The 27,551-nt window shown below is 43.6% G+C and overlaps 3 protein-coding genes across 5 annotated transcripts; 1 reads left to right on the forward strand and 2 right to left on the reverse strand.

Annotated features, from left to right (window-relative positions):
* Positions 1 to 593: 593 nt before the first annotated feature.
* slc1a3a (solute carrier family 1 member 3a) lies at positions 594 to 6,993 on the reverse strand. The gene is made up of 10 exons (XM_080852022.1): positions 6,912 to 6,993; positions 5,959 to 6,211; positions 5,596 to 5,733; positions 3,224 to 3,428; positions 2,880 to 2,922; positions 2,408 to 2,679; positions 1,829 to 2,062; positions 1,538 to 1,732; positions 1,227 to 1,361; positions 594 to 920 (listed from the first exon to the last, which is right to left on the reverse strand). Exons 2-10 carry the CDS (start codon positions 6,137 to 6,139, stop codon positions 710 to 712), a joined length of 1,614 nt encoding a protein of 537 aa, XP_080708148.1. The 5' UTR covers positions 6,140 to 6,211; positions 6,912 to 6,993; the 3' UTR covers positions 594 to 709.
* Positions 6,994 to 14,254: 7,261 nt separating this feature from the next.
* Positions 14,255 to 22,680, forward strand: lmbrd2a (LMBR1 domain containing 2a). Of its 3 annotated transcripts, XM_080852481.1 has the most exons (19): positions 14,255 to 14,366; positions 14,450 to 14,481; positions 14,814 to 15,062; positions 15,185 to 15,288; positions 15,478 to 15,576; positions 15,739 to 15,906; positions 16,311 to 16,521; positions 16,818 to 16,892; positions 17,013 to 17,126; positions 17,396 to 17,579; positions 18,547 to 18,728; positions 18,867 to 19,000; positions 19,087 to 19,192; positions 19,350 to 19,447; positions 19,730 to 19,833; positions 20,215 to 20,261; positions 20,367 to 20,475; positions 20,621 to 20,726; positions 20,899 to 22,680. In XM_080852481.1, the coding sequence occupies exons 3-19, from the start codon at positions 14,889 to 14,891 to the stop codon at positions 20,960 to 20,962; spliced, it is 2,079 nt and encodes a 692-aa protein (XP_080708607.1). In that variant the 5' UTR covers positions 14,255 to 14,366; positions 14,450 to 14,481; positions 14,814 to 14,888; the 3' UTR covers positions 20,963 to 22,680. The 3 variants fall into 3 exon arrangements, with proteins under 3 accessions (XP_080708607.1, XP_080708606.1, XP_080708608.1); XM_080852480.1 differs by lacking the exon at positions 14,450 to 14,481 and having other exon boundaries at positions 14,257 to 14,366; XM_080852482.1 differs by lacking the exon at positions 14,450 to 14,481 and having other exon boundaries at positions 14,299 to 14,328.
* Positions 22,681 to 24,444: 1,764 nt separating this feature from the next.
* Positions 24,445 to 27,158, reverse strand: LOC308376766 (UDP-glucuronosyltransferase 3A1-like; the record flags this gene model as incomplete). The annotated part of the gene is given in 8 exon segments (XM_080853225.1): positions 24,445 to 24,709; positions 24,998 to 25,217; positions 25,313 to 25,544; positions 25,791 to 26,319; positions 26,495 to 26,615; positions 26,742 to 26,843; positions 27,035 to 27,131; positions 27,135 to 27,158. Coding segments are annotated over 8 exon segments (1,590 nt in total).
* Positions 27,159 to 27,551: the final 393 nt, after the last annotated feature.

The following is a 27,551-nucleotide window of genomic DNA, read 5'->3' on the forward strand; positions in this document are numbered from 1 at the left end:
AACTGTAATCACAAAGATAAACTCTAACCTAAGGTATAAAAACTAAATTGTAATTTGGCAATTTGGTATTAATAAATGTAGCTAAATTAGAGCAAGTCGACAGATGCTGACATGTAACTGGTATCTTCAATATCATTTCACCCCAAATGACAAATATTTTAGAGTATTCCAGCTACAGTGTGTTCTGAATAGCCAATCAACATCCAGAAGTCCTCTGTAGTACTGTTTACCCTCTAGAGAATAGCCTGTTCCAATCCCTGTGGTTGCAGCACTCTAATAGGGCTGCCCAGCTTTCATAACTGACACTGATCGCAACTGACAAAACTTACTCCTACTCACAAAAGTAATTCAGCAATGTTTCCAGTTGACAATTGAAAAAATGTAAAACAGACACACAGAATATAAAGCTTCCATAACAGCATTTCTGCTCGTAATTCTGGAAAAAAATATCCAATTTAACATTCAACAAAAAATACAAAATTGATCCATGATTGAATGATTTAAAAAAAAAAACTGTACACAGGCTGGTGTCTTGTTTTGCCACTAGCTTAAACCTATTCATAAAACAGCTTTGTCTTTACCCTGACCTTTGAAAGGTCAGAGTTTATTATTATTCTGACAATTTGGGAAACATCCCAGATCTGTACAGTAACTCTCTTTTTCTGTACAAAAACAATGACACCAGTGTCAAAAACTGTATGAATCTCTCCTACATGTTAGTTTCACTATCTGGTATCTTCTCTTTGTCACAGCCAGTCTCTTGAGGGATAAGCTGGTAGGACTTGTTGGTCTCTTTCTCCTCCACTACCGAGTTGCCCATCTCTGCATCCTTAATTTGCAGCTCGTGTCGGGATAGGTGCTCCACAATCCCCGCCCCAATGGAATCTCCCAGCACATTGGTGGTAGTGCGCAGTCGGTCACTGTTTGGCAAAGTAAGAGGTGAATGAGACCAAATGGAAACAGATCCCTTAACTAATCACTTTATTCATTGTTAACAACTAATGAAGTAGTTGAAATAGTTTAGAGTCCTGCTTTTTCAGAAATCTGAAATCTAGATTTCTAGTGTCTGTCTCAAATTAATTATTTATAAAACCAAGGAAGTTGGATGAGTGTTGCTAACCAAATGCAAGAACCCTAGACACTAGAGTGTAATCAGTTGTATGCTTGTTCTAGAACACATGTCTTTTAAGAAATAGAAAGCAATGCACACAGTTAATTGAACTCACAGAAACCAGTCCACAGCAATGATCAGGCTGATGTCATCAGTAGGCAGTCCTACAGAAGTCAGCACAATCACCATGGTGACCAGACCAGCCTGGGGGATTCCAGCTGCACCAATACTGGCGGCCGTAGCTGTGATGCTGTTGCAGGGGGAAAGAAAATTAAGTTTTATCACTAATCTGCTGTGGTCTTCTGTTATTACGTGTATATGACTATGTACTATAACTATGTAAATGTAAAAGTATTTCCGTTCTCGTGTGTAGAATTATATACTATCTGAACCTTGATTTGTTTCTGTAATCAACAAGCACTGTACCTGATGGTGAGAATCTGGCCAAAGTCCATATCCATATTGTTGACCTGGGCAATGAAGAGAGCAGCCAGAGCCTCGTATAAGGCTGTGCCGTCCATGTTGATGGTTGCCCCCACGGGCAGCACGAAGCGCGTCACCCGCTTGTCGACGTTGTTGTTCTCCTCCAGACATTTGAAGGTGATGGGCAGTGTGGCAGAACTGTTGAGTTAAGAGGCGTGAGAAACACTGTGAGGCAGAGACCTCGCTGCACAAACACACCACTGAAACAAAACACTTCGGGAGACAGTATCTCACCTGGATGACGTGCCGAGGGCTGTGATCAGGGCCTGCAGCAGACCGCCGATGAACACAAAGGGGTTTTTGCGTGTGACGAGGAAGTAGAGCGTGGGCAGCACGACAATGGCGTGGATGGCAAGGCCAATCATGACCGTCACCGTGTACATGGCCAGCTGACTGCCCATCTGTGTGATGTCATCCATCTCCACAATCTTCCCAGCAATCAGGAACATGATACCCACTGGAGCATACCTGTCAAGAAAGACACACTCATTGAAACCACTCTACTACTGTTTCACTTTTTCTAGTAACTTAGTAGACAGCTGTAGAAAGTTCACTCACTACTGTAAAAAGAATTAAGGACGGACAAAATAACAGTAAACAAAAATATGTGCCTCAGTACATGTAATTATACGATACTCTAATTGTGACCTATAGGATTATGCCTCCCATGTGGGAAGAGTTTTGTTTTTGTCATGTGGTGTGTCTTACGTGGTCTGTCTGGAGCAGTTACATACAAACCTAAATATGAAAACGCTTCAGTTTAATAGAGTGGGACACCACCACCGTGCTCTGAAGCCGACGCCAAGCACTTACCACATGATGATGGCAACCAGCCTCATGATGGCCTCGTTGAGGCAGTCAAAGAAGTCTTTGAGAGGCTGTCCCTGCTCCTTCATGCTCCCAATGATGAGGCCGAAACACATGGAGAACATCACCAGGCCCAGGGCGTTGATCCCGTTCACCGTCCCCAGGACAGGGATCAACTCCTCCTTGGTGATCTCATGAGAGCCGTTGGTCAGGTTGAAAATGGAGTCATTCACCGTGACCTTGATATGCACCACTCTCTTCTCATACGTGGTCTTGAACTGTGGGTGAGGAAAAGGCAGTGAGAATGAGAGAGGATTGTACTTTCGTACAACAATGTACGCAAGATAAGCAAGAATCAATGGAAACAAATGTTTTAAACAAACAGCCGCAGTCTTTTATTGGCCTCAGTATTTTCAAAATGGTGTGTTTGTAAAGAGAGGCCCGGACAATCTTTGGAAAGGATAAGCCTCAGTATTACCTGTTGTGTGGCAGCTTGCACAATATTCGGAGGGAACATGTTTCTGTAAAAGAATAAACAGAAAAGAAAAATTAGACTAGCGATAAACCAACCCAAACCAATAACACTGCAACAAACAGCTTTTCTTTGTTTGTCAGTAAACTGGTAATGAATGTTACCCTCTGGCTCATGGACTGTTCTAGGGTGCTGTTGCAGTCCCAGATCAGAGCTCTGGGCCAAATCTAGTTTGGACAGAGTAACATAGCAGTGCTGTGGAAGAACCAGAGAGACACACAGTCCGTATTTTCTCATAGCCCCGCTAGTGCAACCAACCTCACCACTCCCTCCCCCTCCTGCCAGCGTACCTGATAAGGTCCAGAAAGGCGTCGGCCGCCTTGACTTGCTCGATCTTTTCAGTCTTGACGTACTCGTCCTTGCCACCTTTGCCCGGTTGGATAATGAGGACCATGACGATGCCAATGAAAACGGCAATGACGGTGGTGGTCGTGTAGTATACCACTGCACGAAGGCCCATCCTACCAGACGCTCGGCCGTCTAGGGCAGCCATCCCTGGAATTGAACAGAAAAAAACACACAGTCAGTGACATGTGGCTGTAATTTTGCGCCTTGAAGCAGTCATTCTACACACTGGAGCTCTGGCAAAATTAAATTGTGTGCCCTCAAGGCAGAGGCACTGAAAGGACTTGTCTGAGACTCCTGCATGAGCCGATCAAACAGAAGACTACACTATATAAGGGCCTGACCTTCTGCCTATTTGTGGGTTGAATTGAATACATAAATACACTCTGCACAGAATTATTTTTTTACAAAACGTCATAAGCTCTCACCCATCAGCATTATCTGAGGAAACAAAGAATATGGTATGGCAATAAAGAAGAGACACTGAACGAAAGAAGCAAAAGAAAGAAATACCTCAGAGAAAAGGAACAGAAGCCCTGAAACAACAATGGATCCATGGGGCAGTAAAACGAAACGTCTGTTTTTTTAAACGGTCAGCCGCCATTCCACATTATTATTGCTTTTCAGCCGCTGTCCAAGCAAAAGCTCCTTTGTGCTCGGTGAGATGTATGTGTTCTTTTGATAGTGAACTACGTGCCCCCATCGTGGCCTTGGGCCTCCTCCTCTTTTACCCCCTAGCACACTGATCTCATGGCCCCTGGCCTTCTTCTTTCTTTGCTCTCCTTCCTGTTCCTTTCTGTCAGGCCTGGGAAACTTGTCCACTAGTCATGTTCACCCCCCGACACAATAATTACACCCATCGCCCTGGAAACAAGGAAGACTGCAGCAAAAGCTTATCCTTTCGGACAAATGACTTTCTGATTCAAAGAGCTGTTCAGGGGAACATAATGTCACACAAAAGTCAAAATGCTGCAGCTGCCCACATGCAAGTCTGTGTCACTTAAAAGTTGCTCTTAACCTCTGGGACAGAGCTAATAACATTTGCATTTGCCATTGTGGTTGTACTCAAAGGAACAATTAAACATGGTGTACTACAAATGCACAAAGCTTTAGTAAACTAACCACAACAAACTAAATAAAACCGGACATCAGACGTGGAAAAGCCATCCAAAGTAAAGGTTCTGCTGCTGAAAGAAAACAGTTGTTATCCCACCCCTGTGGGCTTGGGGTCTGCTTTGAGCGGCATTCCTCTTAATTGCATTAACTGGCTCTGCTTTTCATTTACCTACTCCTTCCCGGGCGCCAGGACAAGCTTAATAACTGTGAAATGCTATTGCAGAGCAAGAGAGAGAGCTTCAGGGGATCTACAATAGAGATGGCTGCTTTCAGAGGCCAGTGAATGAGGCTTTTGTGTCCTCCGGCCATACCTCTCCAATGCCGTGGTGCCCTCTGACCCCCTTCAGACCCTCGTGCCCCACCCCCGAACCCTCTCGTGGTTTGAAGAGAAGCTTACTGGACACTGACCACACACATATCCTCCCCTCTACATCACCTGCTGCTCTGTCCATCTGTCCTCCTTGCATCTGGACCCAAGACTCAGGTTTCCTGTGCAGAGTCTTCCCTCTCTCTCTCTCTCTCTCTGTCTGTCTCTCCACTCTCAGGCCAAGTGATATCAAAGAGACATCTGTGCGTTATCTAAATAAGGTGTAGTGTTTCTGGACTGTGCTTCTCAAGTGCTGCTGATAATAGTATGGCTTTCACTTTCATGCTGACCTTGTGAAAAAAAATGGTGTGCCGTACGTGTTAAGTTAGATGGACAAAGTAACCTCACACATACAAGAAATTGAGATATGTAAAGAACCCAAAATATCACTGTTTGTTGTTGAATATTTATGTTTCTTGTTAGAGTTAATGCATATCAAATTTGTTCAGTACCAGGAACTAATATTCAAAAAAATTCAAAATACACCCTCCAGTATAATATTTAAACAATATAATGGCTGCTGGATAAACACAAGGTTATCTCTTCCTCAAATGTGTTTGGTGGCACAATCCCAAAACAGTGAATAAACATCTGGGGGGGAAATGGGTTCACTTTCTCATTCAGATGTAAAAGTCAAATTTCTCTTCAAACCTGATGAAAATGAATAATTGGAATATTATTATAGTGTTTTATTTATGATTTTTGTTAAAATAGTTTGTGCCTGGCTAATCCTAGATATGCAATGGCTTTGAAGTGAAGACATATGTTGCTGGGAGTTGTTTTATCATCATTTAAATGAGATGTGGCTGATGTGTAGGCCTTGGCTTCACATACCTGTAATTAAACTGGAAACAAGGAGGGGAAGCACCAGCATCTGCAGCATACGCATCAGCAGCTCGCCAGGAAAAGAGAAATATTTCACCTCCCGGTACGACATCTTATAAGGCCGCAGACCAAATCCCAATATGATCCCTGTACAACAGTGCATATCAATGTACAAATTATAAGGAGCTCAAATAATTAGTCCATCAAGAAATTAGGCATTTTTTTCTAGGAGGGTAAACTGCAGACTGAGACATCTTGAGTTAAAAGTACCTTCATGGCATTCTACTGATAACAATATTCTTATTTTGTATTAAGTTTTGGCATTTGCAAAAAAGGAAGTGAGTTGGAGAAGGTCTCCACTTTGGTTCTTACCAATAATGACTGCAGTGATGGTGAGAATGACAAAGGCATTTTTGAAAAAAAAGCCCTTCATGTCCTCCTTGGAGATATTTTGCACTTTCTTCCTGGCCATCATGGAACGGCTCTGTATGCCATGCCTGATCTGCTGCACTCGGTTCCTCGGAAGAGGGGTCTCCCCGTTGCTCTGAGTCATGACTGCAGAAGTCAAAGACCTGTGGCTGTTATGTTTTTTCCTTCTGGAATCCTAGAGGTGCTCCTCTTCCGTCTGTAGGAGGAACATTTCAAGAAGTGAGCTCATCTTTCAGAATAATGAGCTGGTTGGGTGGACCTTAATAACCACTTAACACAAAATGGGGCTTTAAAGACACTTCCTTTTCTTGTGGTGATGTCCCGGAGAGCCCATGTCACAAAACATCTTTAAATGTATCCCTTCAGCTATCAGCTGGCCAGGACTCTGCACCACATCTCAGAGGGGGGTGCATTCCAAGAGCCATCAGCCATGCATCAAAAGAACTCATTCATGAAATTAAGTTTCACAGACAGGCACATTAGGAAGTTGAAACTGCGCCCCCCCCCCCCCCCCCCCCCCCCGTACAAACAGCAGTTAGTTAGATTCCCTCCAGTTGACTTCCCCAAATGATATCTTGGTCACACTGACCGCATGGTAAAAGATCACACTTTACACACAGTGGATGTCAAATGTAAATTAGTGTAGTTATGCAACTACTGGACACGTGCTCTGCTTCTTTCGACGTAAACACAAAGTTTGTGTGAGCTCAGCTAAGGAGGAGAGCCAAGCTCTTCTACCAAGCCACAGAAGGAAAACAGCTTCACATGGTGTCAATGATAACCACATTGTTCTCTTCTTAAGAACTGAAATCAGAATAGTAAAACTATCTTGGTAGTGATCATTTCTTTTTTTTTCAAGAACAGGGGGAGTTTTAAGAATGAAAGAATGCATTTACCTCAGGAGACGTTTCTCGGTCTTGGTGGAAGAATGAAACAGAATATCTTCAGCAATATCAGCCCAGCGCAGCTATGTGTGTGAGTGAAGCGCCAAATCCAGAGGAGAGGAGGGACGGAGGCGAGTGGAGAATGAAAGAGCCAATAATAGAGGGGAGTGAGGGAAGGAGAAGGCGGTGCATGGGAGTGCCAGCTCAACCCTGGAAAGGGGAGGGGGAAAATGAAAAGAGGTCTCTCTCTCTCTCTCTCTCTCTCTCTCTCTCTCTCTCTCAGGCAGAATTGCTTGTGGGTCTCCCCTCCAGTTAAAAAAAAAACATCAAAGAAGAATAATTTGGCCCCAAGAAGATATAAGTTTTTTTTTCCTGTCATGTTGCACACATGATTACTGGATAAGACACTTACCAAAGGTCATTATGGGCCTCAGTTATTCGTTTTTGTGTTCTTGCTGGTTAATATAGTCCATAAGAAGTTGTTGTGTTTACAAATCATGATGCCCTGGGTTTTCAAGCAGTCTGAAAATAAATGTTTACCCACTCCCTGCAGCGATGTGTGTTTTTCAACCACTTTCAGCTGTGGAAGGCTCTGTCCTGTTAAATTCACAGGCTGAGATAACAAAATAAACATCAACCCACATTAACTTTGTGAGGTGTGGTTTGTAGTAATATGCCATGCAGAACAGTTTACTACTGGGCAATGCATCTGAAACGTAAAATGTGTCAAACACATGAAGTACTGTGTCACATTATCATTCAGAATATCACAAATGTAAAACAACAGTGAATGTAACTGTGAATGTAGTTCCATGATGTCAACAGTAATTGGTGTCGCTGAAAAAACAGCTATCCTCTGAAAGAGTCAGACATTTAAGCAACTTTAAAGCCATCCGTTGTACTTAATGTCATGTCCAGCCCACCGACAAGTTTTTTGTTGTAATATGTGAAACCGCCAGAAGTTACCATTATTTCTTGGAATGAGTATTTGGTCAAACATAATTGGGATGTGTGAACCACATGTGTGCTGACTTTGATGTCACACTGTATCAAAGCTATTGTCTATATTTCAAAGCTAAGAATGGTGGCTGTTAATGTACTTCTTTTATGCAAATACAGTTGATGGAAATAGCCTTGCTTATGCAGGCACAGCAGGTTAAATGGTCCCACTCATTTGGTGACTGTGCTGATGACTGTACAGGACAGGACAGGTCAGGTTACAACGAAACAGTGTGTCTTTGAGTTTGCCAATGCACATGTAAAAGACACTGCTATCATAATATTACAATGGTCCCTGAACCACGTAAACAGATGCAAGTGAGGGGATGCTGGAATGCAATGAGGGAGCCATGCCCACACTATGTGGTGTAGAAATGGCACCCAGAGGCAGGCTGCACTGTTTACCAAGGTCATGCACGCCCCTGAATACACACAGACGGGTACAAAAGTAAAAAAAAAAAAAAAAAAAAAAAGAGAGAGACAGAGCCAGGAAAATTACTGTTTACCTACTTAACTAACAATAGTAGATAGGTTAGAAAGTTAGCAGTGCTTTCAAAGTGTGATAAATAAAGAATTCACTCGTTTGTCTTGCACGTTGGTAGATCGTTGAGAAACCACTCTAGGGTTTTTGTTTTGTGTACTGACATGGCCACAAAAGGGAATTAGCGTTATCAGCAGACGTGTGAATAGATCTTGTGTTGGGTTACTGTTATGCGAAAGCACAGCCTCTCAGGGTGAGGCTGATGACTTTGTGGCCTTATTCACCAGCACCTGTTGGCCATGCTCTACTTCACTCGGGCCCCATTCCCTGAGTGATCATGAACGTGTGATGCAACCCTTGGAAATAAAAACACAAAAGTGAGGACGGAGTAGGTGGAGGAAGGGACAGAACAGAGATATATAAGGGGGAAAAGAAAGGAAGAGAGAGGGGCAGACAGCTCATGTTCTTTCAGTGCAGACACAGTGCTGCAGAAACCACAAATGTTTGACAGCACAGTTTCAATGTTTATTCCTGTGCAGGTGTGGACCTGGTGTCACTCCGGAGAGAGAAAAGTGGCCTAATAGTGGCCTTCAGAGTGGTTTCAAAGACACAGTTTCATTTGCCTTTTCACTGTACATGCCCTCACTGAAAGTATTGTTCTCCAGCGAGCATGACGTATTCTTCTGTACAAGTTTCCCTACTGTGAATCTTCACAGTACTATCTGTGAAAAAGATTATAGATGGAATGTGGAGCTGGAAAACATCATAAACCCTGTTGTGGTTTCTGCAGGCTTGGCAAATGTTTGGTGTGACAGATCCCAGGCAGAGACTTCCAACCATAAATAATAACACATTTCTACCCTACATTGATCCCTTGGAAAAGGCTGTGAATTTCATTTCTGTGGTCTCAAACCGTTTACTCACATTTGGAGATTGTTTCCATTTTGTGGTCTTTGTAGCATTTACAGTCATTTGAATGGGAATTGAAGAATTGAACAGCACTCAAACATTCCATTAGGAGAAATTCGGTTCTTAGAACTCAATTTGATATTATCCAGTTCAGTTCATCCATTCACTCCATTTTAACCACAGACAGAGCTCCATGTTTGGAGTGGCTGTTGAATCAACCACGATTCAGCATATGTAAACTGAACACATTGTCTATGTCATTTTCCATCTGTCTCTGTAGCACCCTTCAGAGGGCAAACCTTGTTGGGAGAGTGCCTGGAAAAAAGAACAGGTTAGCAGTTTGGTCATCACCCCAAATGCCTTGGATGATTTAGTCATGAGAATCGAAAAAAACAAAGAGCAGTCACCAAACATAAATAAACAAACAAAATCCTTGCTTCAGACATAAGGTAGAAAAAAACATCTTGGGCTGCCTCAAATATTACAAGGCTGATTGACTGCAATAATAACAGACCACCCATCAATACAACAAAATACCCTTCAAGATTCAGTAGCTGAGGCTCTCAAACTCTCATGAACATGAACTGCAGAACAACCTGCCCTCGATTTCTGGATGTAAGTCTACACCTCATTGTTGGGTTATCTCAGGCAACTAACATAGGTAAGTCCAGGGAGGGGCCACTCCCGTAGGACTGCTAATTTGGGCCAGGCTATGAGATCCGTGCTCAACGATGCCACCCTGGGGACAGACCGCACTGTGCCCGCATTGTCCCCCCATATCATTGTGCCCAGGGTTTCCCATGGATCAAACTTCAAACAAGGCCCTCCATGTTGCCGTACCTGTTGTTTAGGGCCATGCTGGGGACAAGGGAAGTTGCCTGTTCTCACATCTCAATGGGTCCCACTGGATCCTCTCAAGGGCTCCTGGCTAGTCTGCCCCCATTCCCCAGAAGAGCCCCAGTGTGTCAGAGCTGCATGCTTAACTCGGGGAGAGGGAAGCATTGGTAGACTTGAACATCGCATAAACAGACTTAGAGACAACTCTGTCTTGAGTATGTAAAAAATTCACCTCTTCATGTAAAAACAGCCGCTCTGAGGTAAATGATGGGCCTGTGATTGCCCTGACTGGCGCCAAGGGAAGCCTCATCATCCAAACAACAGCCTTTGTTAGCAAGTGTTTTAGGTTACCCTCCTTTGGAAAGGAGGAAATGTGAATGATCCCCACTACTTTAGTTTAAACTGGCCGTTTGATACATGCTACACATAAGACGCCATCATGTTGTAATAATCTCTTGAAAGTGATACAGAAAAATCACAGCTCAAACAATGGTTGTTTTGAAGAGAGTGTCTCTCGTTTCTCAGTATCCCAGGAGAGGGGAAATGTCATCTCAGGGTTCATTCGGTGTTTTGGCACCGTCTGTGACCTCAGGGCTAGGGGAAAGAGTGCTCTCTCCACTGTAGAAGTGTTTTTATCAGTGGCCCCAGCAATTCTGCATGCTGCAACCGCTGCAGACAAAGGAATTGGCATTTAAATTATCACAAATGTTTTGCCGTTTACAATTCGCAATTCACAATTTTTCATTCCCAATCTTCTGAATAAACTCTTTGAGGATTTGTTTTTTCAAATTAGGTTTTAAGTGTATATGGCTAATGAAGCCACAACATTTTCATGACAGGCCAGTACAATGTAAAATCCAGTTATATTATTAATATGTTGATTATTGGCAGCCCCAATTATTCATGTCCAGAAACTAAATTAAATGTAGTTCTTATGGTGTGTTTGTAGTTTAGACACATACACAGAGCTCAGACAGTATCAAGTCACATTCTACATTGACTGTCACCTAGTGGCAAAATCCTGAGGGTGCCAATTGTGAGGAAAAAGATAAAGGATTAGGCCTCTGTCTTAATTTTTATAATGATGACAAAATCTTGACAACTGTTCATAGTTAGTCACGTGATTGTATGATAGCATGTTAGTTTATATGATCTCTTTCTGAATGTCCCAATGTGCCTATGAAGTCTGACCTTCCATGCTGACCTCTTGAGATAACTGTCCAGAATGTTCTCTTTCGGCCACTCTCATGGGCCCTTTTAATAGGACATCCTGCATTCTTTGAGTGTTTCTTGAGCTTTTAGTAAATAGCTGTTTGTCCTATTTCAGATGGAAATGAAGATAAGCTCCTAATGTAAATGAGCTTTAGTCCATGCCATTTGTCTAAGATGTCTCTGGCTTGCCCATTCCTATAGTTTAATGTATACCTGATGACCATTATTCATTATTCAGTGGTTTTCTTGTAGGACTGGCATAAGTGTGGGCCTTCCTTTGTAAATAAAGTACATACTTCAGTTGCACAGCTATCCAAATGAAATCAGATTAGAAATCATATTCTGGTGCTGAACATAACGGTAACTTGTTTGAAATATTTCATTTAGATAATAGAAAGCACTAGTTTGGTGTGATTGTTACTTTACTGTGATTTTAGCATAATACATATAAGGTCATTCAGGGCGTTATGTTTGATATGCATGGTTTCCAATACTGATAACTGTGTGTTCGGTACTTCAAAAACTGAATCAATCATATATATTAATGGCAAAAAACACGTTGAAGTAAGGATCAGGTACATTTATTGTCTTCAGGGGGGATGAGAGAACTGCTGCCCTCTGCGTAATCCTCTGCAAAGTCCCTGCGCAGTACACTACGTCTGTGTAAAGGGTTTAACCTCAGTAGATGAAGCAGATGGCCACTGTAAGTCCTTACAGACACACCTGTCCAACGGACAGTAACTGCTCCACTCACATGAGCCATGCGAAAGGCTTTCTGAAAATGAATGAGTAACGAGCAGTGCAAGGTGTGTGCATCTGGTTGGAATCCATCATGGACGAGTTATTTGAGGACTGGACAGAGTCGCTGGACATGTTTGGATCCTTGTGGTTGACTGTCCTGGGAGGTCCAGAACTGTCAGAGGACTGGAATTTGTGTCTAAGCTTGCTGGAAAACCTTAGTTTGGATCTCCTGGGAAACGTAGACTCTTTGGTAGAAGACCCGGATGTATGTATTAACTTGTTGGGATCACTCAATTCTGACGACCCCTATTTTTGGACCTACACAGATGTATGAACAGAAGACTGCTTTTCAGGAGGGACAGTTTGGGATTATTATGCACCGTATGAAATCTGTGATGGATCATGGATCACCGTGTGAAATCTGTGATGGCTTCAGGTTCTCCAGCAAAACAAGGAGACCATGTGAAACGAAATGTGCATGTGATACGGTAAATCAACCTCCAGATAAATCAAATCGAAGACTTGGAAAAGTCCTTGGAAATCAAATCTGGGGTGGGGGCCATAATCTGTGTTGTGTGAATGAAAAACGCTTCAGATGGAAACCCAGTTGACACATGAATGAAATTGTGATTTTTAAATACCTTATCTTAATTTAAATTATTTGGACAATATAATGGACCATCCATCCATCAGTTCATATTTGTAAAGGACATGGTTGACTGCTAATGAGAGAATGTACAATTATGGACGACTCAATAAACTTGTATGACACAGAACACATTTGTGTGCTTGCCTACTTGCTGTAATTATAAGCATTAGCAACCCTGGGTCAGTGAACTTTTGATGAAACAATCCATTGAGTAGCCTTTACTTATAAATGTAGCTAACAATGGTGTTTAGGATGTTGTAAATCAACAGGTTTTAGAAACAAAATAATCGCAGGGCCTAACAGGAGTCTGACTATAGCCTAAACCCATAGTTCCCAACCTGGCATCAAGGGGGCACCAGAGATCACACGGGCTGCGCAAGTCTTTGCTCTGACGTCGTGTTATCAAACTGGCACACTATAAAATCATCATAATAACACACTTACTGGATTATCAACAAATACAGTGTAGCTGTGTCAAAACCAGTGTTCATGTGATAGGCTACATGTAGCCTACGCAACAAACTGCACCGTTACACTTAAATGGTCTGAGGGAGGTCTAGGATTATTTTTTAGTGTTTAATGTTAAGCTTACTACTTAGAAACATTAAACAAAGGTAAAGGAAAAAATGATGTGTTGTTTTCATACTTTTATTCTTAATTCCCTGAATTCACTAAAATAATGTTGTGTGTGTGTCTATTTTATAGGTTTGTGACACAAAAACAGAAGTAAAGAAAAATCATCCATATACACATAGGCTACCTACATAAACACATGTACACAAGTATTGATGATATGTACATAAATGCATACAGAAAGGCTACCTACAACAACGTAGCCTATATAAAAGTGACCCAAAGGTGTGTTTAATTATTAATAAAGGTAACCTGACGAAGCAAAGAAACGGGGGGAAAACATCATTTAGCCTATGTTAGCAAGAACAAACACAGAAATGCTTCTGTGATTTAAAGTGCAGACATCAAAGTAGGCTTACAGCAGACATGATATTCAACAAACGTCTTCCGGTTAATATGTTACCTGTAGGCAGTAAAGCGCCTAGAGGCAATTGTATTGTTATGGCGCTATATAAATAAAATTGAATTGAATAAAATACAAAAAGACGTATTGAAGGGCTATTTTGGTCTCCAGAAAGAAAACAAGCCTAGTTTAATGTAATGGAAGTGCTTTGTCTCCCCATTAGGACACTGTTGGCCTTTAGAAGTTAGAATTTCCAGAAAGGTATCACTTAGGCTACATTAAGTGGATGGGGGGGGGGTAACATCATCTAAATACCAAAAAAGCATATTCAGGAAATGTATAATTAATATCCCTTAACTTGAAAACAGGTTCAAGAAGCACATGTCCAAAAATGGAACAGAGCCCCAGATCTCGTTCTCGATCTCCGAAATGGCTACGTCAGGGTTGAACGTACTACACATCCCACAATGCACAGCCAGAATAGGAAACGTGCAGCTTCAGATTACGTAAGACTTCCCAGGTTCAGAGGCAACACTTGCGTTGCCTTTTGACACGCAATGACATCTAGGAATAGAAATGGGGTCTGGATTTTGTCACCAGGGTCTATGTAACAGAGACAAGATTTGTAAGACTTAATTTGCCTATTTGAACATTTTACCAAAAGTAGGTGCTTTTTGATATCTTTCACTCAATTCCAATAATGGCGCTAGCGCTAGCTAATGTTAACATGTATGTGTTGCTTTCAGAAGGCTAGCGTTACAACGGACCTTTGTAGACAGTAAGCTAACAACACTTTAAAAGATTTGTAGATGTTTATTCTGCGTTGTATTTATTGAAATTAAGGTTGTACCTGAAAAAGTTAATTCAGCAATAGTGTGTTTGTTTGGGTACTGTCACAAAGTAAATCGATATTACTGCTGAGTGTCGACTCCTATCCGAGCAGGTTTTTTTTCCTTTTAGTGTAACCTACACCTGTTTTCCTTTTGCCAGCTATTTTCACTTTTCCTAAGCCTGTATAGTTACTTCATTGTGTTGTACACGTGAACAAAGTTGACGTCTCTCTCTCTCTCTCTCTCTCTCTCTCTCTCTCTCTCTCTCTCTCTCTCTCAGGTCTCGGATAAGGTGTACGGAGTGATGGCTTCACTCGATTTGATATGACTGCATGTACACAGCTCATCTGACAGAATGAGTGGTGTGGCATTGGGAATCGAGATTGTGGTGGTGTTTTTCCTTGCACTATTCCTTCTCCATCGCTATGGAGACTTTCGTAAGCAGCATCGGATGGTTTTGTTCGCCACCCTCCTCGCCTGGTTTCTTTGCTTCTTGATCGTTTTTATATTGCCTCTGGATGTCAGTACGGTGAGTTGGCACATTCCACACATTAACACACACAATATAAGTTGTTGGTTAACTACCACACTTGCTTTTCTAACGCGCTGCTTTGTCTTCGATTGACACTCCCAATGTGTTTCTGATTGCAGAGTATTTATAACCAGTGCAAGATAAATAACAACAAGGAAAAGGCTGCAGTCCCACCTACAGAATACTCAAATCAGTCGTCCAATTCTTCTGCTCCAACGACAAGGTTCTTTAAACCTCCTTTCATGCATTCAGCTAATGACCCATTTTCTTGGTCTGAACCAGGTTGCGTGAGACTGTGTTTCAGGCTGTTGGTTTGATGAACTTAGCCATACACATTTTATACTGAATATCTTTTTGTATAAATTAAGAAGGCTAAGTTGTGTGAAGTTCATACTTATGTCACACACTGCAGCCCCAAAGAAGTCTGTCATAAGCCTTGGAGCTACATACCTGATGGAATTCTACCTGTGTTCTGGCGAGTAGTATACTGGACCTCACAGTTTTTGACATGGTAAGAATCGCACTGCATAATGATGTCAAACCATTACAGACTCTATTCTTTTTTATATATATGAGTAATACATCTTAAGGAAAGTGACTATAATCCTTAACTGAGATTTTCTGAGAATGGTTGTAAAATATGGTTAATCACTATGCATTCTGTTGTTTGCAGGTTGCTCATCCCGTTTATGCAGTCTTATGCTCGGTCTGGAGGGTTTTCCATCTCGGGGAAGGTGAAGACGGCTCTGATTGAGAACGCCATCTACTACGGCACATACCTGCTCATCTTTTGTTCGCTGCTGATCTATGTGGCCGTGAGCCCAACACTCCACCTCTCATGGTGAGTATGTCCCTTCACCTTTCCTCTCATTCGCCCTGGGCATGCCTGTCGGGTTGGAAAACATTTTGTATTCCAAGGAATGGCTCTCTGCTGAAGGTGAAACCATATAGAGGCATAGTGTTGAGACCTTGTGCACGAGTAAACACACGTTCCCTCAGCTATCTAGTTTTCTTACCCTAGATAAAAGTGGCCTTCCAAACTGCGTCATTTGTAGCGGCTGTTCATCAGACATCATAGACTGTATGGCGGCAGTATATCTTATCTGTTTGCACACGCTGCTGTTCACAAAATCCCCACCATTTTGTATGACTGACCAGACAAGCAGACCATAACACAATCTCAGTATTTAATTGTTTATTGACAACATTGACACTTGTGTGTGTGTGGTGTGACTGTCTGTCTAGGACTCAGCTGCGAGTCATTGGTATCACAGCAGCCAACACCTGGGGCTTGTTCCTGCTCGTGCTGTTGCTGGGCTATGGCTTGGTGGAGATCCCACGCTCCTATTGGAATGCCTCCTGTCACGGTCACCTGCTAGCCAAGACATACTTCAAGGCCTCCAAGCTGATGACGGAGAAGGCTGACGCAGAGGAGAATCTGGAGGACGTCATGGAGGTTAGCGAGACAGTGACAGATATCTCAGAGTGCAGCATTTCACAAAATGCCTCCTATATCCACATATGACCCCCTTTAGATTTAGTAAGGTCAAGAACAGATTCACATTAACATAACATAATCCCAACATTGATATGTGGTTAACTATTGTTTATAATTGGAAATAGATAAGGGTCAGATGGTGATAACTAGGGGGTCATTTTCTGTGTGACAACCAGCCAGATGTGTTGCATAATTTGCTCCTAAAATGTCAAATTGACTACATGTACTGTGCTGATCATGTTTTTGTTTTCCAGGATGTGCGGAATGCCAGTGAGGCTATCAAGTATAATCACCCTCTTAGGAAGTGCATTGACACGGTTTTAAGAAAGGTAAGGTCAATATCGAGAAGAAGTATTTTACCACCAATAACACATGACAACATTAAAGCTTTTATAATGACAGTGATTGTTATGGCTGTAGCGTGATTTCATGATCTCCCACTATCATAGTGCCCTACAGACTACCAGGAGAAGATGGGCAGGAACATGGATGACTATGAGGACTTTGATGAGAATGGTAACCCGTGTCCCAGCAAAAGGAGCCTGGTGAAGCTGCATAAACAGGTACAGCAACACTGGGGTTTACCCAGTTCATACAGCTTGTTTGTCTACCCACACGGCCTGTCAAATTACATTAGGTTGGGATTCGATTATGGTCCTCAAGATTTAATAGAATCACCGAAGGCTAAACCTGTTATGGTAAACAACATTATGCTACTATGCTCTGAACAGGAGCACGATTTCATTAGGCATGGCCGTTTTACTCCTGAGGTCGTAAACACGACGGACTCTGTCTGTGTGATGCATGAAGGCGTTTTTTCTCCATCAACCAGGTGATCTATGCAGTGCAGCGGCACAATCGCACCCAGGTCCAGTGGCAGATGCTTCTGGAGGAGGCGGTCCATCTGGAGGATGTGGCCAAGAACGAGGCCAGTGTCGCCCATCAGTTTGTGCACAGCTTCCCCTCCTCAGAGCCTCAAGGATGGATCAGTAGATACTTCTATACTCCCACCATAGGTATGCACAGTATGTCAGCTATGTCAGAGAAAACAGGATCCACTTGATTGAATCTAATGACCACGGCAAACTTGAAGAACAGTAGAAGGCTATCTGGGGAGAAGGGGTTCATATGCTAATGGGTCAGACAAAGACAGAGTACATATCCAGGGGTTTGGGTTGCAGTCACATGATGCAAAATGATGTAAGCATTTAGTTCATGTCTGTGAGAACAGGAAAACAGCAATATTTGGTTCCACCAGTCCCCCATATGAGCATTTCTATGCTCACACAATAGCTACTACGTAAACAACCACTTACAACAGGAAAATAGCAATATTCGGTTACATCAAACTTGAACCCAACTCATGCCACACACCACTGATTTATGTCATGTCAATTTGTACTTCTCTGTCTCATGCCAGTAGTGTACAAAGCCACTCAGACTACCGGCCAATTGTGAACAAAGCAGACATGTTTCCAGTGTTTATTTGAAAACAAGAGGTCACATATTAGGAGGTGAACAGGGCAGAATGAATCACGTACCATCATTGTTAGATTCTTGTGTATTATGTGGAGTAGTATAGGCGAGTCAGCGGAGTGACAGGTTTTTCTCACCTTTCTGGATCTGAGATTTGGTCTGCTACTCCCTTAAATGATACAGTATACAACAGAAGTAAAGCCCTGTGCAAGATATATAAAATTCAAACTAACAGTTTAGATAAATTGAGTACTGCGACACAAGTCACTACTCGAGTCTATCCTATTTCACATTTAAGTGATTTTGCACATGGTGTCCTTTACTTAACTTTACTTCTGTGTGGTAACGATCTCCTGAAAAGGAATGGGTAACCTAAAATGATCAAGGACTAGCGATATTGGGGACAATGGTTTAGTTCCTTGGAAAGACTGGTGAACTATACACTGTATTTGGGTCTGGGTGAAAGCACAACTAAATAGGTGTTTTGTTGTTGGTTGATGTTTACAGAGTGGTACTGGGAGTGCAAGCTGCGGCACTGGTTCTACAGGGTGCTGGCCGTGATCCTGATGCTGGTCTCGGTGGCGGTGGTCTGGTCCGAGTGCACCTTCTTCAGCACCCAGCCCGTCCTCTCCCTCTTCGCCGTCTTCATCCAGCTAGCCGAGAAGGAGTACAACTACTTCTACATAGAGGTGAGAAAGATACCGAGTCTGCAGTCAAGTGGGAGTTAAAGCATAGCAGTCTTTTTAGTGTGTGAGTCATCGGCAATGCCCTACCCTGTTTCTCCTGCTGTGTCACCGTCAGATGCAATGTCTGCTCTTGTCCACCAGATGGCGTGCTTCTTCACCATTTTTTACCTGTGCTACTGCGTGTACTCAACTGTGTTCCGCATCCGAGTCTTCAACTACTACTACCTGGCCTCGCACCATCAGACGGACGCCTACAGCCTGCAGTTTAGCGGCATGTATGTCAACAGTGTCACAATGTTGTACTATGTGTTCTGCTGTAGCGTACTGTGCAGTTGGAGATGAATGTTTACCTTGTGTGTAGGTTGTTCTGCCGACTGACCCCGCCCCTCTGCCTGAACTTCCTGGGACTGATTCATATGGACACCGCCATCTCTGGCCAACAGAGAGAGCAGACCGCCTACACTACAGTGAGTTGCTGACTGTGCAACTGGTAACTCCTGTTTACTACGGAGGAATGAAATCTGTTTGCTACTACTAAACAGCCCTTTCCGTGCCATTCTTTACCTTTTGTTTGTGTGTGTGTGTGTGTGTGTGTGTGTGTGTGTGTGTGTGTGTCATGGTTAGATCATGGGATCCATGAAGGTTCTCTCATTCATCGCTAAAGGATTCTACATCTACTACCCCATGCTGATCCTGCTACTCTGCATTGCAACCTACTACAGGTAAGTAGCACAAATGCAGTCCTCTCTACTTCTACTTGCCCATCCATGTTCATAAGTGCCTTACAGGGTTGAGTATGAACCATCAACCGAGTATGTGAACCCACAAAATGAAATCCACCCAATCATGGGTAGAGCTAAATCTAGCAGTTCTTGTATGCTCTGAACCGGAACCTTAATCCCTGTGCTGCTTCTAACCATCCCTATTAGACATGTCCCACACCTGTCATGGTTTGTCATGTCAATATCCTCTTGGTTTGCTTTTGTCTCTCCGTCACTCTACAGCCTGGGGACGCGCTGCCTGAATATGCTGGGCTTCCAGCAGTTCATGGGGGAGAACAACTTGACCACGGACCTGGTGGACGAGGGCAGGGAGCTCATCAGGAGAGGTGACCTCATCTCAGATATCTTACCGATACAGTTCTCATTCAGTGGCGATGCAGACTGATTTGGACCTTGGTTTTAAACACAAAATAAATCTGAAATTCTACCGCACACCCCCACACGACACAGGCTGGCCAGAGAGATTTACACTGGGTAATAGGCAATTGGAAAAGTGCAAATTGAGCATTCCAGCAGCTTTGATTGAGGAACTTTAAAAGGTTATGCTAAACAGTTTTCATGCGCTCTTTGTGTGGGGATCAATTACAGTGTAACCCAAATTCATGGAATCTGTCTGGTTGGAAAAATCAGCATTATTAACCTCAGTGTTACTCAATGTCTTGTTAGATATGTATAGTGACCTCTGCACTGTGTGCTTATGTCTGCAGAGAGAAGGATGCGTCAGAGAACAGAAGATGGAGAGATCCGCAGGAGAGTAAGTATACCCCAAATCCATGGGAAAAAACAAGGAACTTATAGCACCCTATAAGGGGATTCAGGGCTGATTCCCTGATATACATATATTCATTTTTTTTTCTAGGAATTTAGGGAACGATACAGGGACCCACAAGAGAAGTATGCCAGCCGGAACAGGAATTCCTATTCCGAACTGAAGGAGAACAACGAGTCCGTTATGAACAGCAGTGCATGTAAGTATTACCACAGCCAAAGTGTCTCTGAGGTTCACTGTACTGGACTGTCAATCGGTCCGTGTTACTCCCCCGAGGGTAGAGTAGAGGAGAGGAGAGGAGGAGTTGATTCTGACCAGTGGATCTCCCTTCCTCCCCTCTATAGTTGCTCCAGCATCCAGGAGAGACAGGAGTGACCAGACTGAACTCCTGCAGGATGCTGAACCTTTAGACTTCAATGCTGAGGAGATAGTCGAGACCGATGACCGCAGGTAAGGACATATTTGTCCACTGAGAAGATTAATGATTGATCCAGCAATTGGTTGATTTAGTTACATGGTCGGTTGATTAATGAATTGCTTGATTAAAAAAAACTAAGCTTCAGCTTAGTGTGGAGTGAAAGGTGGCTGGTCTCTAAGATTTGTATTGATGTTTTCTCCTTAGGTACACTGGAGGTCGCTATCTGTCCACGTCTTTGTCTCGTGGTCGCATATTTGATGACGTCTGACTGAAGTGTAGATCAGAACCAGAGGAGTGAGAGACTTTCTTCACTCTGACCCTATGAGCGGACAATGGACAACAAGGACCTTTAACTGACTGAGTGTCACCTGACTGGGCTGCGGGTCTTTGTGGGGTTTTGTTGAGCTGTTTTCTGGTGTTTTTGTTGTCATTGTGTGTATTTTGGGGTCTTCACAGTCATGTATGGTTTTAACCAGCGGAGGGCACCAGCATTACAAAGCGTTGGTCCCATTTCTTTCACTACACGGATGAATGAGTGAAGCTTTTTGAAAAGGGAACAAGTATATTTTTATGCAAAGGGATTTATTAAGGAATTACGAACATGCTGGTTTTAAACACACTATTTCAGAGACCCCAAATTATTGCGAATCTCTGTTTTGTTTGCCTACAAGAAATGTAATTTAAAACCTCTAGCGAAGAGTCTGTACTGGAATATTTGAAAGTGACACTTTAGCACATGTGGACAGAAGTTAATGTAAGTCGCCATGCCAATAATAGTATCCTTAAAGGCACAGTCTCTAGCAAAAGGTTGTTGATAATGAGGCTCAACAGCCAATCAAATTCCCATCCTGTGCTACTGAAGCCTCGTGTTGATTGGCTGGAATAGTGTATGGCTTGGCGCAACCCACTTTTTTGTTTCCCATTTACAGAGCCAAGACTGTACAAACACATTTATTATTATTATTATTTATTTTTTGAGCCCACCCATAGAACAGACAGCAAGGCGACTGTGAGGAGGGATTATCTGAATTTACCCAAATTCAGTATTGGATTAGAATCGCAGACTGCTCCTATGAAGAAGAATAGGTAATTAGGGCAACCTTTGGTTATAATGACCTCTTGGTCTGTTCAATGGAGCTACTACATACGATTATTGTTCCTGCTCAGATACAAAAGGTGGAAGTGAGTCAGATTTGTAAATAATCATCTTTGGCTCCATTAGTGTTTCCTTTCTTATCAACATTATTTTGTGCTTATTTTTCTTTAATTTTAACAAAATTAACAAAGCCTTCTGTGCTAGAAGTTTCTGTATTGTAGTATGAGAGAGCCAGTCACCACCTGCCCCTGTCTCGTCCCCCAACCCCCAGTGTTGTGCATCCTACCCATGGCACCACAGGGCCTTCTAACACAACAAGAAGCAGTGTGACCTTTGACCTCAGGGATAGCTAGCTTTAGCCCAAAAAGGGTCGTCCCCCCCTTTACACATATACTTCCTCTTCTGCTTGCGTCCTTGTAGGTGTGCCCTGCTGCCATTTAACTGTTTGCTGGCACACAGTTCCATGTCGGTGTGAGCAGGTGAATCAGTGATTTACCCACTGCACAGGCCTGTCTGATCCTAGAACAGTGTTAAGTGATATCTGGATGCGTTTCACCGGTGTTTGTTCAGGGGCTGCCAGTGCCTTGAGAAGTTCCTAGTGGCAGAATTGATGTAAAGAGACACTGGTTCAGTTTAGTGACTGGCCAGACTATTTTTGCAAACCCATTCCTGTTGCATATCATGTATATTTTTATTAACTTCCCCCTTTTCTTTGAATGTCACTCGGTCTGACTTCTGGCTTTTGTATTTTTTTCTTATTTTGTAAATCAAGGATGCCGTGTACAGTGTGTGGTTGATGGTATTTATGAATTTTAAAAAACACCTCGGAAAGAACCCTTCTCTGTCATGTGACATTTGTTTATTTATTTCCATCTTTTGAATACCTCAAATAAAAAACTAAAATGTACTCAACAGCCTCTGTCTATTCAACTACAGTGAGATGCTATTTAACCAGACGAGTGGGAAAACGAAAGAGGGAAGTGTTTTTCCGCTGCACCTGCACTGGAAAGAGGGGTTTCGGTGGCATTTGCCAAAGAGCCTGGCCCTCCGTGGCCTCTGCTGGGGTTAATTACTGCTTTGGAAACAGTGGCATCAGAGGCCGGGCCCAGCCAGCCTGGCGTTAGCACAGCGCACAGTGCCCTGTTAATTCCCATTCAGGCTCACAGCCTAATCAGTCCCTGCGATCAAAACCACTCAGGCTCCACACAACGCAGCGGGCCGGGCTTGCGTGACAGACAACGCTCGGCTGCAAGGAACATGGTCACCACGGCACCTGGATCCACACATTACACCCTCCCACCCCCCCCCCAACTCTAATTGCTTATTATTCTCCCTGATCTATATTTTCAACCCCCGTTATCACACAGATGTAGAATGGAGGGGAGCTCTCTTGTCACGCGAAGGGGCAGGACGGTTACGGTTCATTGGTGACGGAAACTCTTTTGTCCTGGTAGTAATGCTGGGGGGGTGGGGTGGTGTTGGGAGGAGACTGATGGTATTGCAGGTGGTGGGTCACCACACGAAGCCCACCATCGTTGACTCCCACCCATCCCTGTGGCCCCTGCCTTCCCAGCCCTGAGCTTAATGAAGGCCAGGAAACAGAGAGTGAGAGAGCGAGCAAGCCCATCTCAAAAAGGGCTGACTCCATCCAGCCAAGAGCCGGGTGAGGGGCCTGGCTGGGGGAAGGATCGGGGGGAAGGGGGAGGGGGTAAGCAGGGGTGACTGGCAGTGAGGCGTGACTGTTCGGAGCCTCATTTGCGGCTTGGGTGAGTCAGGGCTGCACAATGTGGCGCTGCTGAAGGAAGACCTGGGGAGGCCGAGTGACACAAGCAATCAGGACAGCCGTCAGTCTGGAGGAAACATCAGTCAAGTGCCAGCCCACACAACCCACTGCACCCCCCTCCCAACACACACACAAGCATAGCACAGTCCTCACAAGGACCTCACCAACACCTGCCAAGGGACAATGGGAGGAGGGAAGAGAAATGTCCAGGGCAAACACTGGTCAACTAAATCCAGCCTAAGCGTATGTTAGCCTATTGTGTATGTAGCCTTAGCGTCTACATGAGCAAGCCTTCATGCCCGCAGTAGAGCATATCAGCCTTTTGTATGAGTCAACTCATTGTCTTTCCAAACTATAACTGGCTGCATCAATCAAAGGACCAATTATCAGATGATCCAATTAATTTAGCTCCTACAATAATGACCAGACACAAAATGCTAAATGTGCCATTTGTGCACAAGTGCAGCTTTGCCAGAATCTATTTTTAAAAGACCTTGTTTACAACCATAACAGACTGGACTGTTGGGTGGTTCATCTGGTAGTTCATCTGTGGTTCAACCTACAGCAGTATTTTCAAAAGCAAACAGGAACTTCATAACTCTAACGAAGATAGAAATCAAATTTAAGAACAGCTTGGTTGAGAGCCAACTCTGATAATTCGGCTGAGGAAAGGACATTGTTTTGATAAGGCAGCATCAGCAGGCAAGCTGATTCAAATCAAATATCTTGCACATATTCAGTCTTTTTTTTCATTTAATAACAACTCGTCTAGTACACTGCAGCATCCAATAATATAGGCCTTCCATAAAGCAAACCAACCATGTATGTCGAATTCACAGCACTGTCCATGAAAAGCCACATGCGTACACCATCAGTCCTGCTTGAATTTGCCTCGGGCCTCGTAGCTCTGAAAAGCCACCGCTCCAAAGCCCAGGAGTCCAAGCATGACCAGGGCGAAGAAGAGAGCCACGTCCAGGAGGTAGCACTGATACCAGGGCTGCTGGAGGGAGACGGGGCGCAGGTGGGACCCCCCTCCACTCTGCAACACGTGCTCCACCCACAGCACCAGCCGCTGGCTTGGAGGGTGCGGGTGCGACCGGTGTATCCTACTGAGAGACTCAGCAGAGGCTTTGTACCTGCAGAGGTACAGAAGATTAGGTCAGGGAGATGAAATGTCGCTAAAATTGTCGACAAAAGCAAAAACACACCTACTACAAAACTAATCTGCCCAACTTATTGTTTTATTTTCACTAACATGTAACAGAAAAGAGGTGTTATAACAAGGACCTTGAAAAAAAGTAACAAGGACTATTAAAATATCAATAACTATTTCCTAGAGCCTGTATAAGTAGCACATAAATAGTAAATATTTACCCTTGTTAGTATCATCATCATTAATAGCATTTTCATGTTAGCCTTTTTACCTGTGATCTGTTATGAGTGTGGTTATTGTGTCACTGAGGACATCTCTTTGGATGTCTGTGGGTTTGACAGCTAAGCCCAGGCCTTTTGCTTCTACACGCACAAGGTTATCAAACTGGTCCCCGAAGAGCGGAACCCCTAGCACCGGAACACCGTGGTACATGGCCTGGAGGATGCTGTTTTGACCTCCGTGAGTGACAAGAAGTCGCACCTTGGGATGTCCTGTGAAAAAAAAAGCTCAATTGGTTCTACATTTCAAATCCAACACAGCCAACAGGCACGGAAACCTTTCTCAGCATTTTTAACTAAATCTGTACCTAGCAGGTCGTTTTGAGGCAGCCACTCCACCAGTTTGACGTTGGGTGCAGGTTGTATGTGGGGCGGCCATCGAAGCGGGTGGTATCTCCAGATGATGCCCTGGGGGACTCTGGCAAAGCCTGCGTTCATCTCCCTTAGCAGCTCCTCCAAGGGGACAGAGGACACCATGGACCCAAGGGTGACCACTATGAACCCTGCCTCTGCACACTGAGCAACGAAGTCCTCCAGTTCCTGCAACAATCATTTTCTTCTTTTTTATTTCCTCTAGCATAGTTAGTCTTTTAGAATTATCAATCTAAAAAAATTAATGAGAGGACTTGCAATCGTCAGCTCGAGGCAAACATTTATTATTATGAATTCATCTGCACCATCCATACTAAGCCATCTTGTGCGAGTAACTGTAAGGAGATTTATTAGCTCTTAGTTCTAGATAAGAGAAGGAGAAGGAGAAAAGAATATGTTTCCCATCTCCTGTACCTGGGACACTGGCATGGCTGGTTTGGACAGCAGTCCCCCCACACACACAGTGTAGGGCATCAGAGGCTGGGGGAACTCCAGGGAGAAGTCCGTGTTGAAGGCCCACAGCTCTGCTTGGCTGTACAGCTCACGTATAACAGGCGGAGAGAGGAAGTGACGTTCTGCCACGTGGTGGAATCTCTGATGGATCAGCATCTCCGCCATAGGAGACACGAGGGAAAATACGACATTCTTGATCCGGCCAAAAAGCCCCATCCGGTCAGTTAACTCGGAATTGAAGATCGGCACATAGGACAAGGGGCTGGGAAGACCAACAGAAAGTGGTCCGTTCAGAGACCCGGGGTAGAAAGCCACGTAACGTAAGTCCAGGAAGCGAGCAAGCAGGAAGGAGCAGGGGTTGAAAGCATCCAGTATTGCCATGTCGAAGGATTCCCTCCGCAGTGACTCCATCAGCTCAGTGTCACTCAGAATGAGATCACAGTGGTGGGCAAGGTGTCCCATGAAGTTCAAGAAGCCCCCGAAGCTGCTCCTGGGTCGGAATGGGAAGAAACAGAATAATGAGAATCTCATATCATGCCACCATTTTAAGTATTTAAACCCCTATTCCTCCCCCACCTATTAACATCACTAACATTCACACTTCTAGTTTAAAAATAAAATGACAACAAACAAACAGAAAATCAGAAAATCAGAAAAAGCTTTACCTTCCATGGAAAAACTCCTTTTGCTGCACAAAGAACCACCCATTGTATTCTTCAATGTAATTCTCACCCGGTGACCAAGTGGTTAACTCATAGCTGTTTGGGCGTTGAGTATAGTCAAGCCCTAGAATGACAAAGTGTAGTTGAGCTGTTGACCAACTGTTACCCTCAGCTTTATTGCAAGCATAGATATGAAGGGCAAATGTGGAACATCAGGTGAGTAAAGCGGACCTTCTCCTGCAAAGCTTACCATTTATGACTGGATTCCCCAGCTGAAGCAGCATTTGTACGCTGTGGCCGCTTTGGTGGAAAGAGTGAGAGATCTCATCCATAAGCATGTAATGACTGCCCCCTGCAAGGCAAAGGCAACATTCTTTTTACGCCTCAGACTGAAAGTTCCAGCACAGTTCACCTCTATGTGTACATCTTCGTTCACATGGAGACTAACCAAGCATATGATCTCTTATACCGCACACCACTTGCAACACTACTAAGCACAAAACAATTACCAGCCAAACACTTACATCTTATTGATGTACTTACCAATCAAACTGACTGTGAGGATCTTGGCGCTCTGAAGGAGGACGGGGTAGTCCAGAACTAGAAAGAAGATCACAAACACATTCGCCATGTCAAATCTTCAGTGCAGCCTGAGTGGGCTGTGCATAATATGGTCTCTTAGGTCTGTCTGGGATGGAGTCTTTTGGCTGGATTAGTACACCCAAAGGTCTGTGGACAAAGAGTCGGGGCAACAGAGAGAGAGAGAGACAGAGAGAGAGAGAGAGAGCAGGAGAGACATTCCCAACCCCCTTTCATACCCTTGCATAACCAAGTAACACAATGGAGGCAAAGGACGGCGCAATTTCAGTTAGTTCTGTGCGTTTGATCCGAAAATCATTATCATCATATATATCACAAGATAATATAATAATACAAAACATGACACAAAGCTGTGTCACCATTCTTCATTAAATGTACAGAGGATGGTTTATCTCAGGCTGTTCTCTGAAAAGTAGTAATTGGTTCAGGTCAAACAGGTAATGTTCTAGGTGTTTCTAGA

Source organism: Sprattus sprattus (genome assembly GCF_963457725.1).
Source record: "Sprattus sprattus genome assembly, chromosome: 15".
Lineage (NCBI taxonomy): Eukaryota > Metazoa > Chordata > Actinopteri > Clupeiformes > Clupeidae > Sprattus > Sprattus sprattus.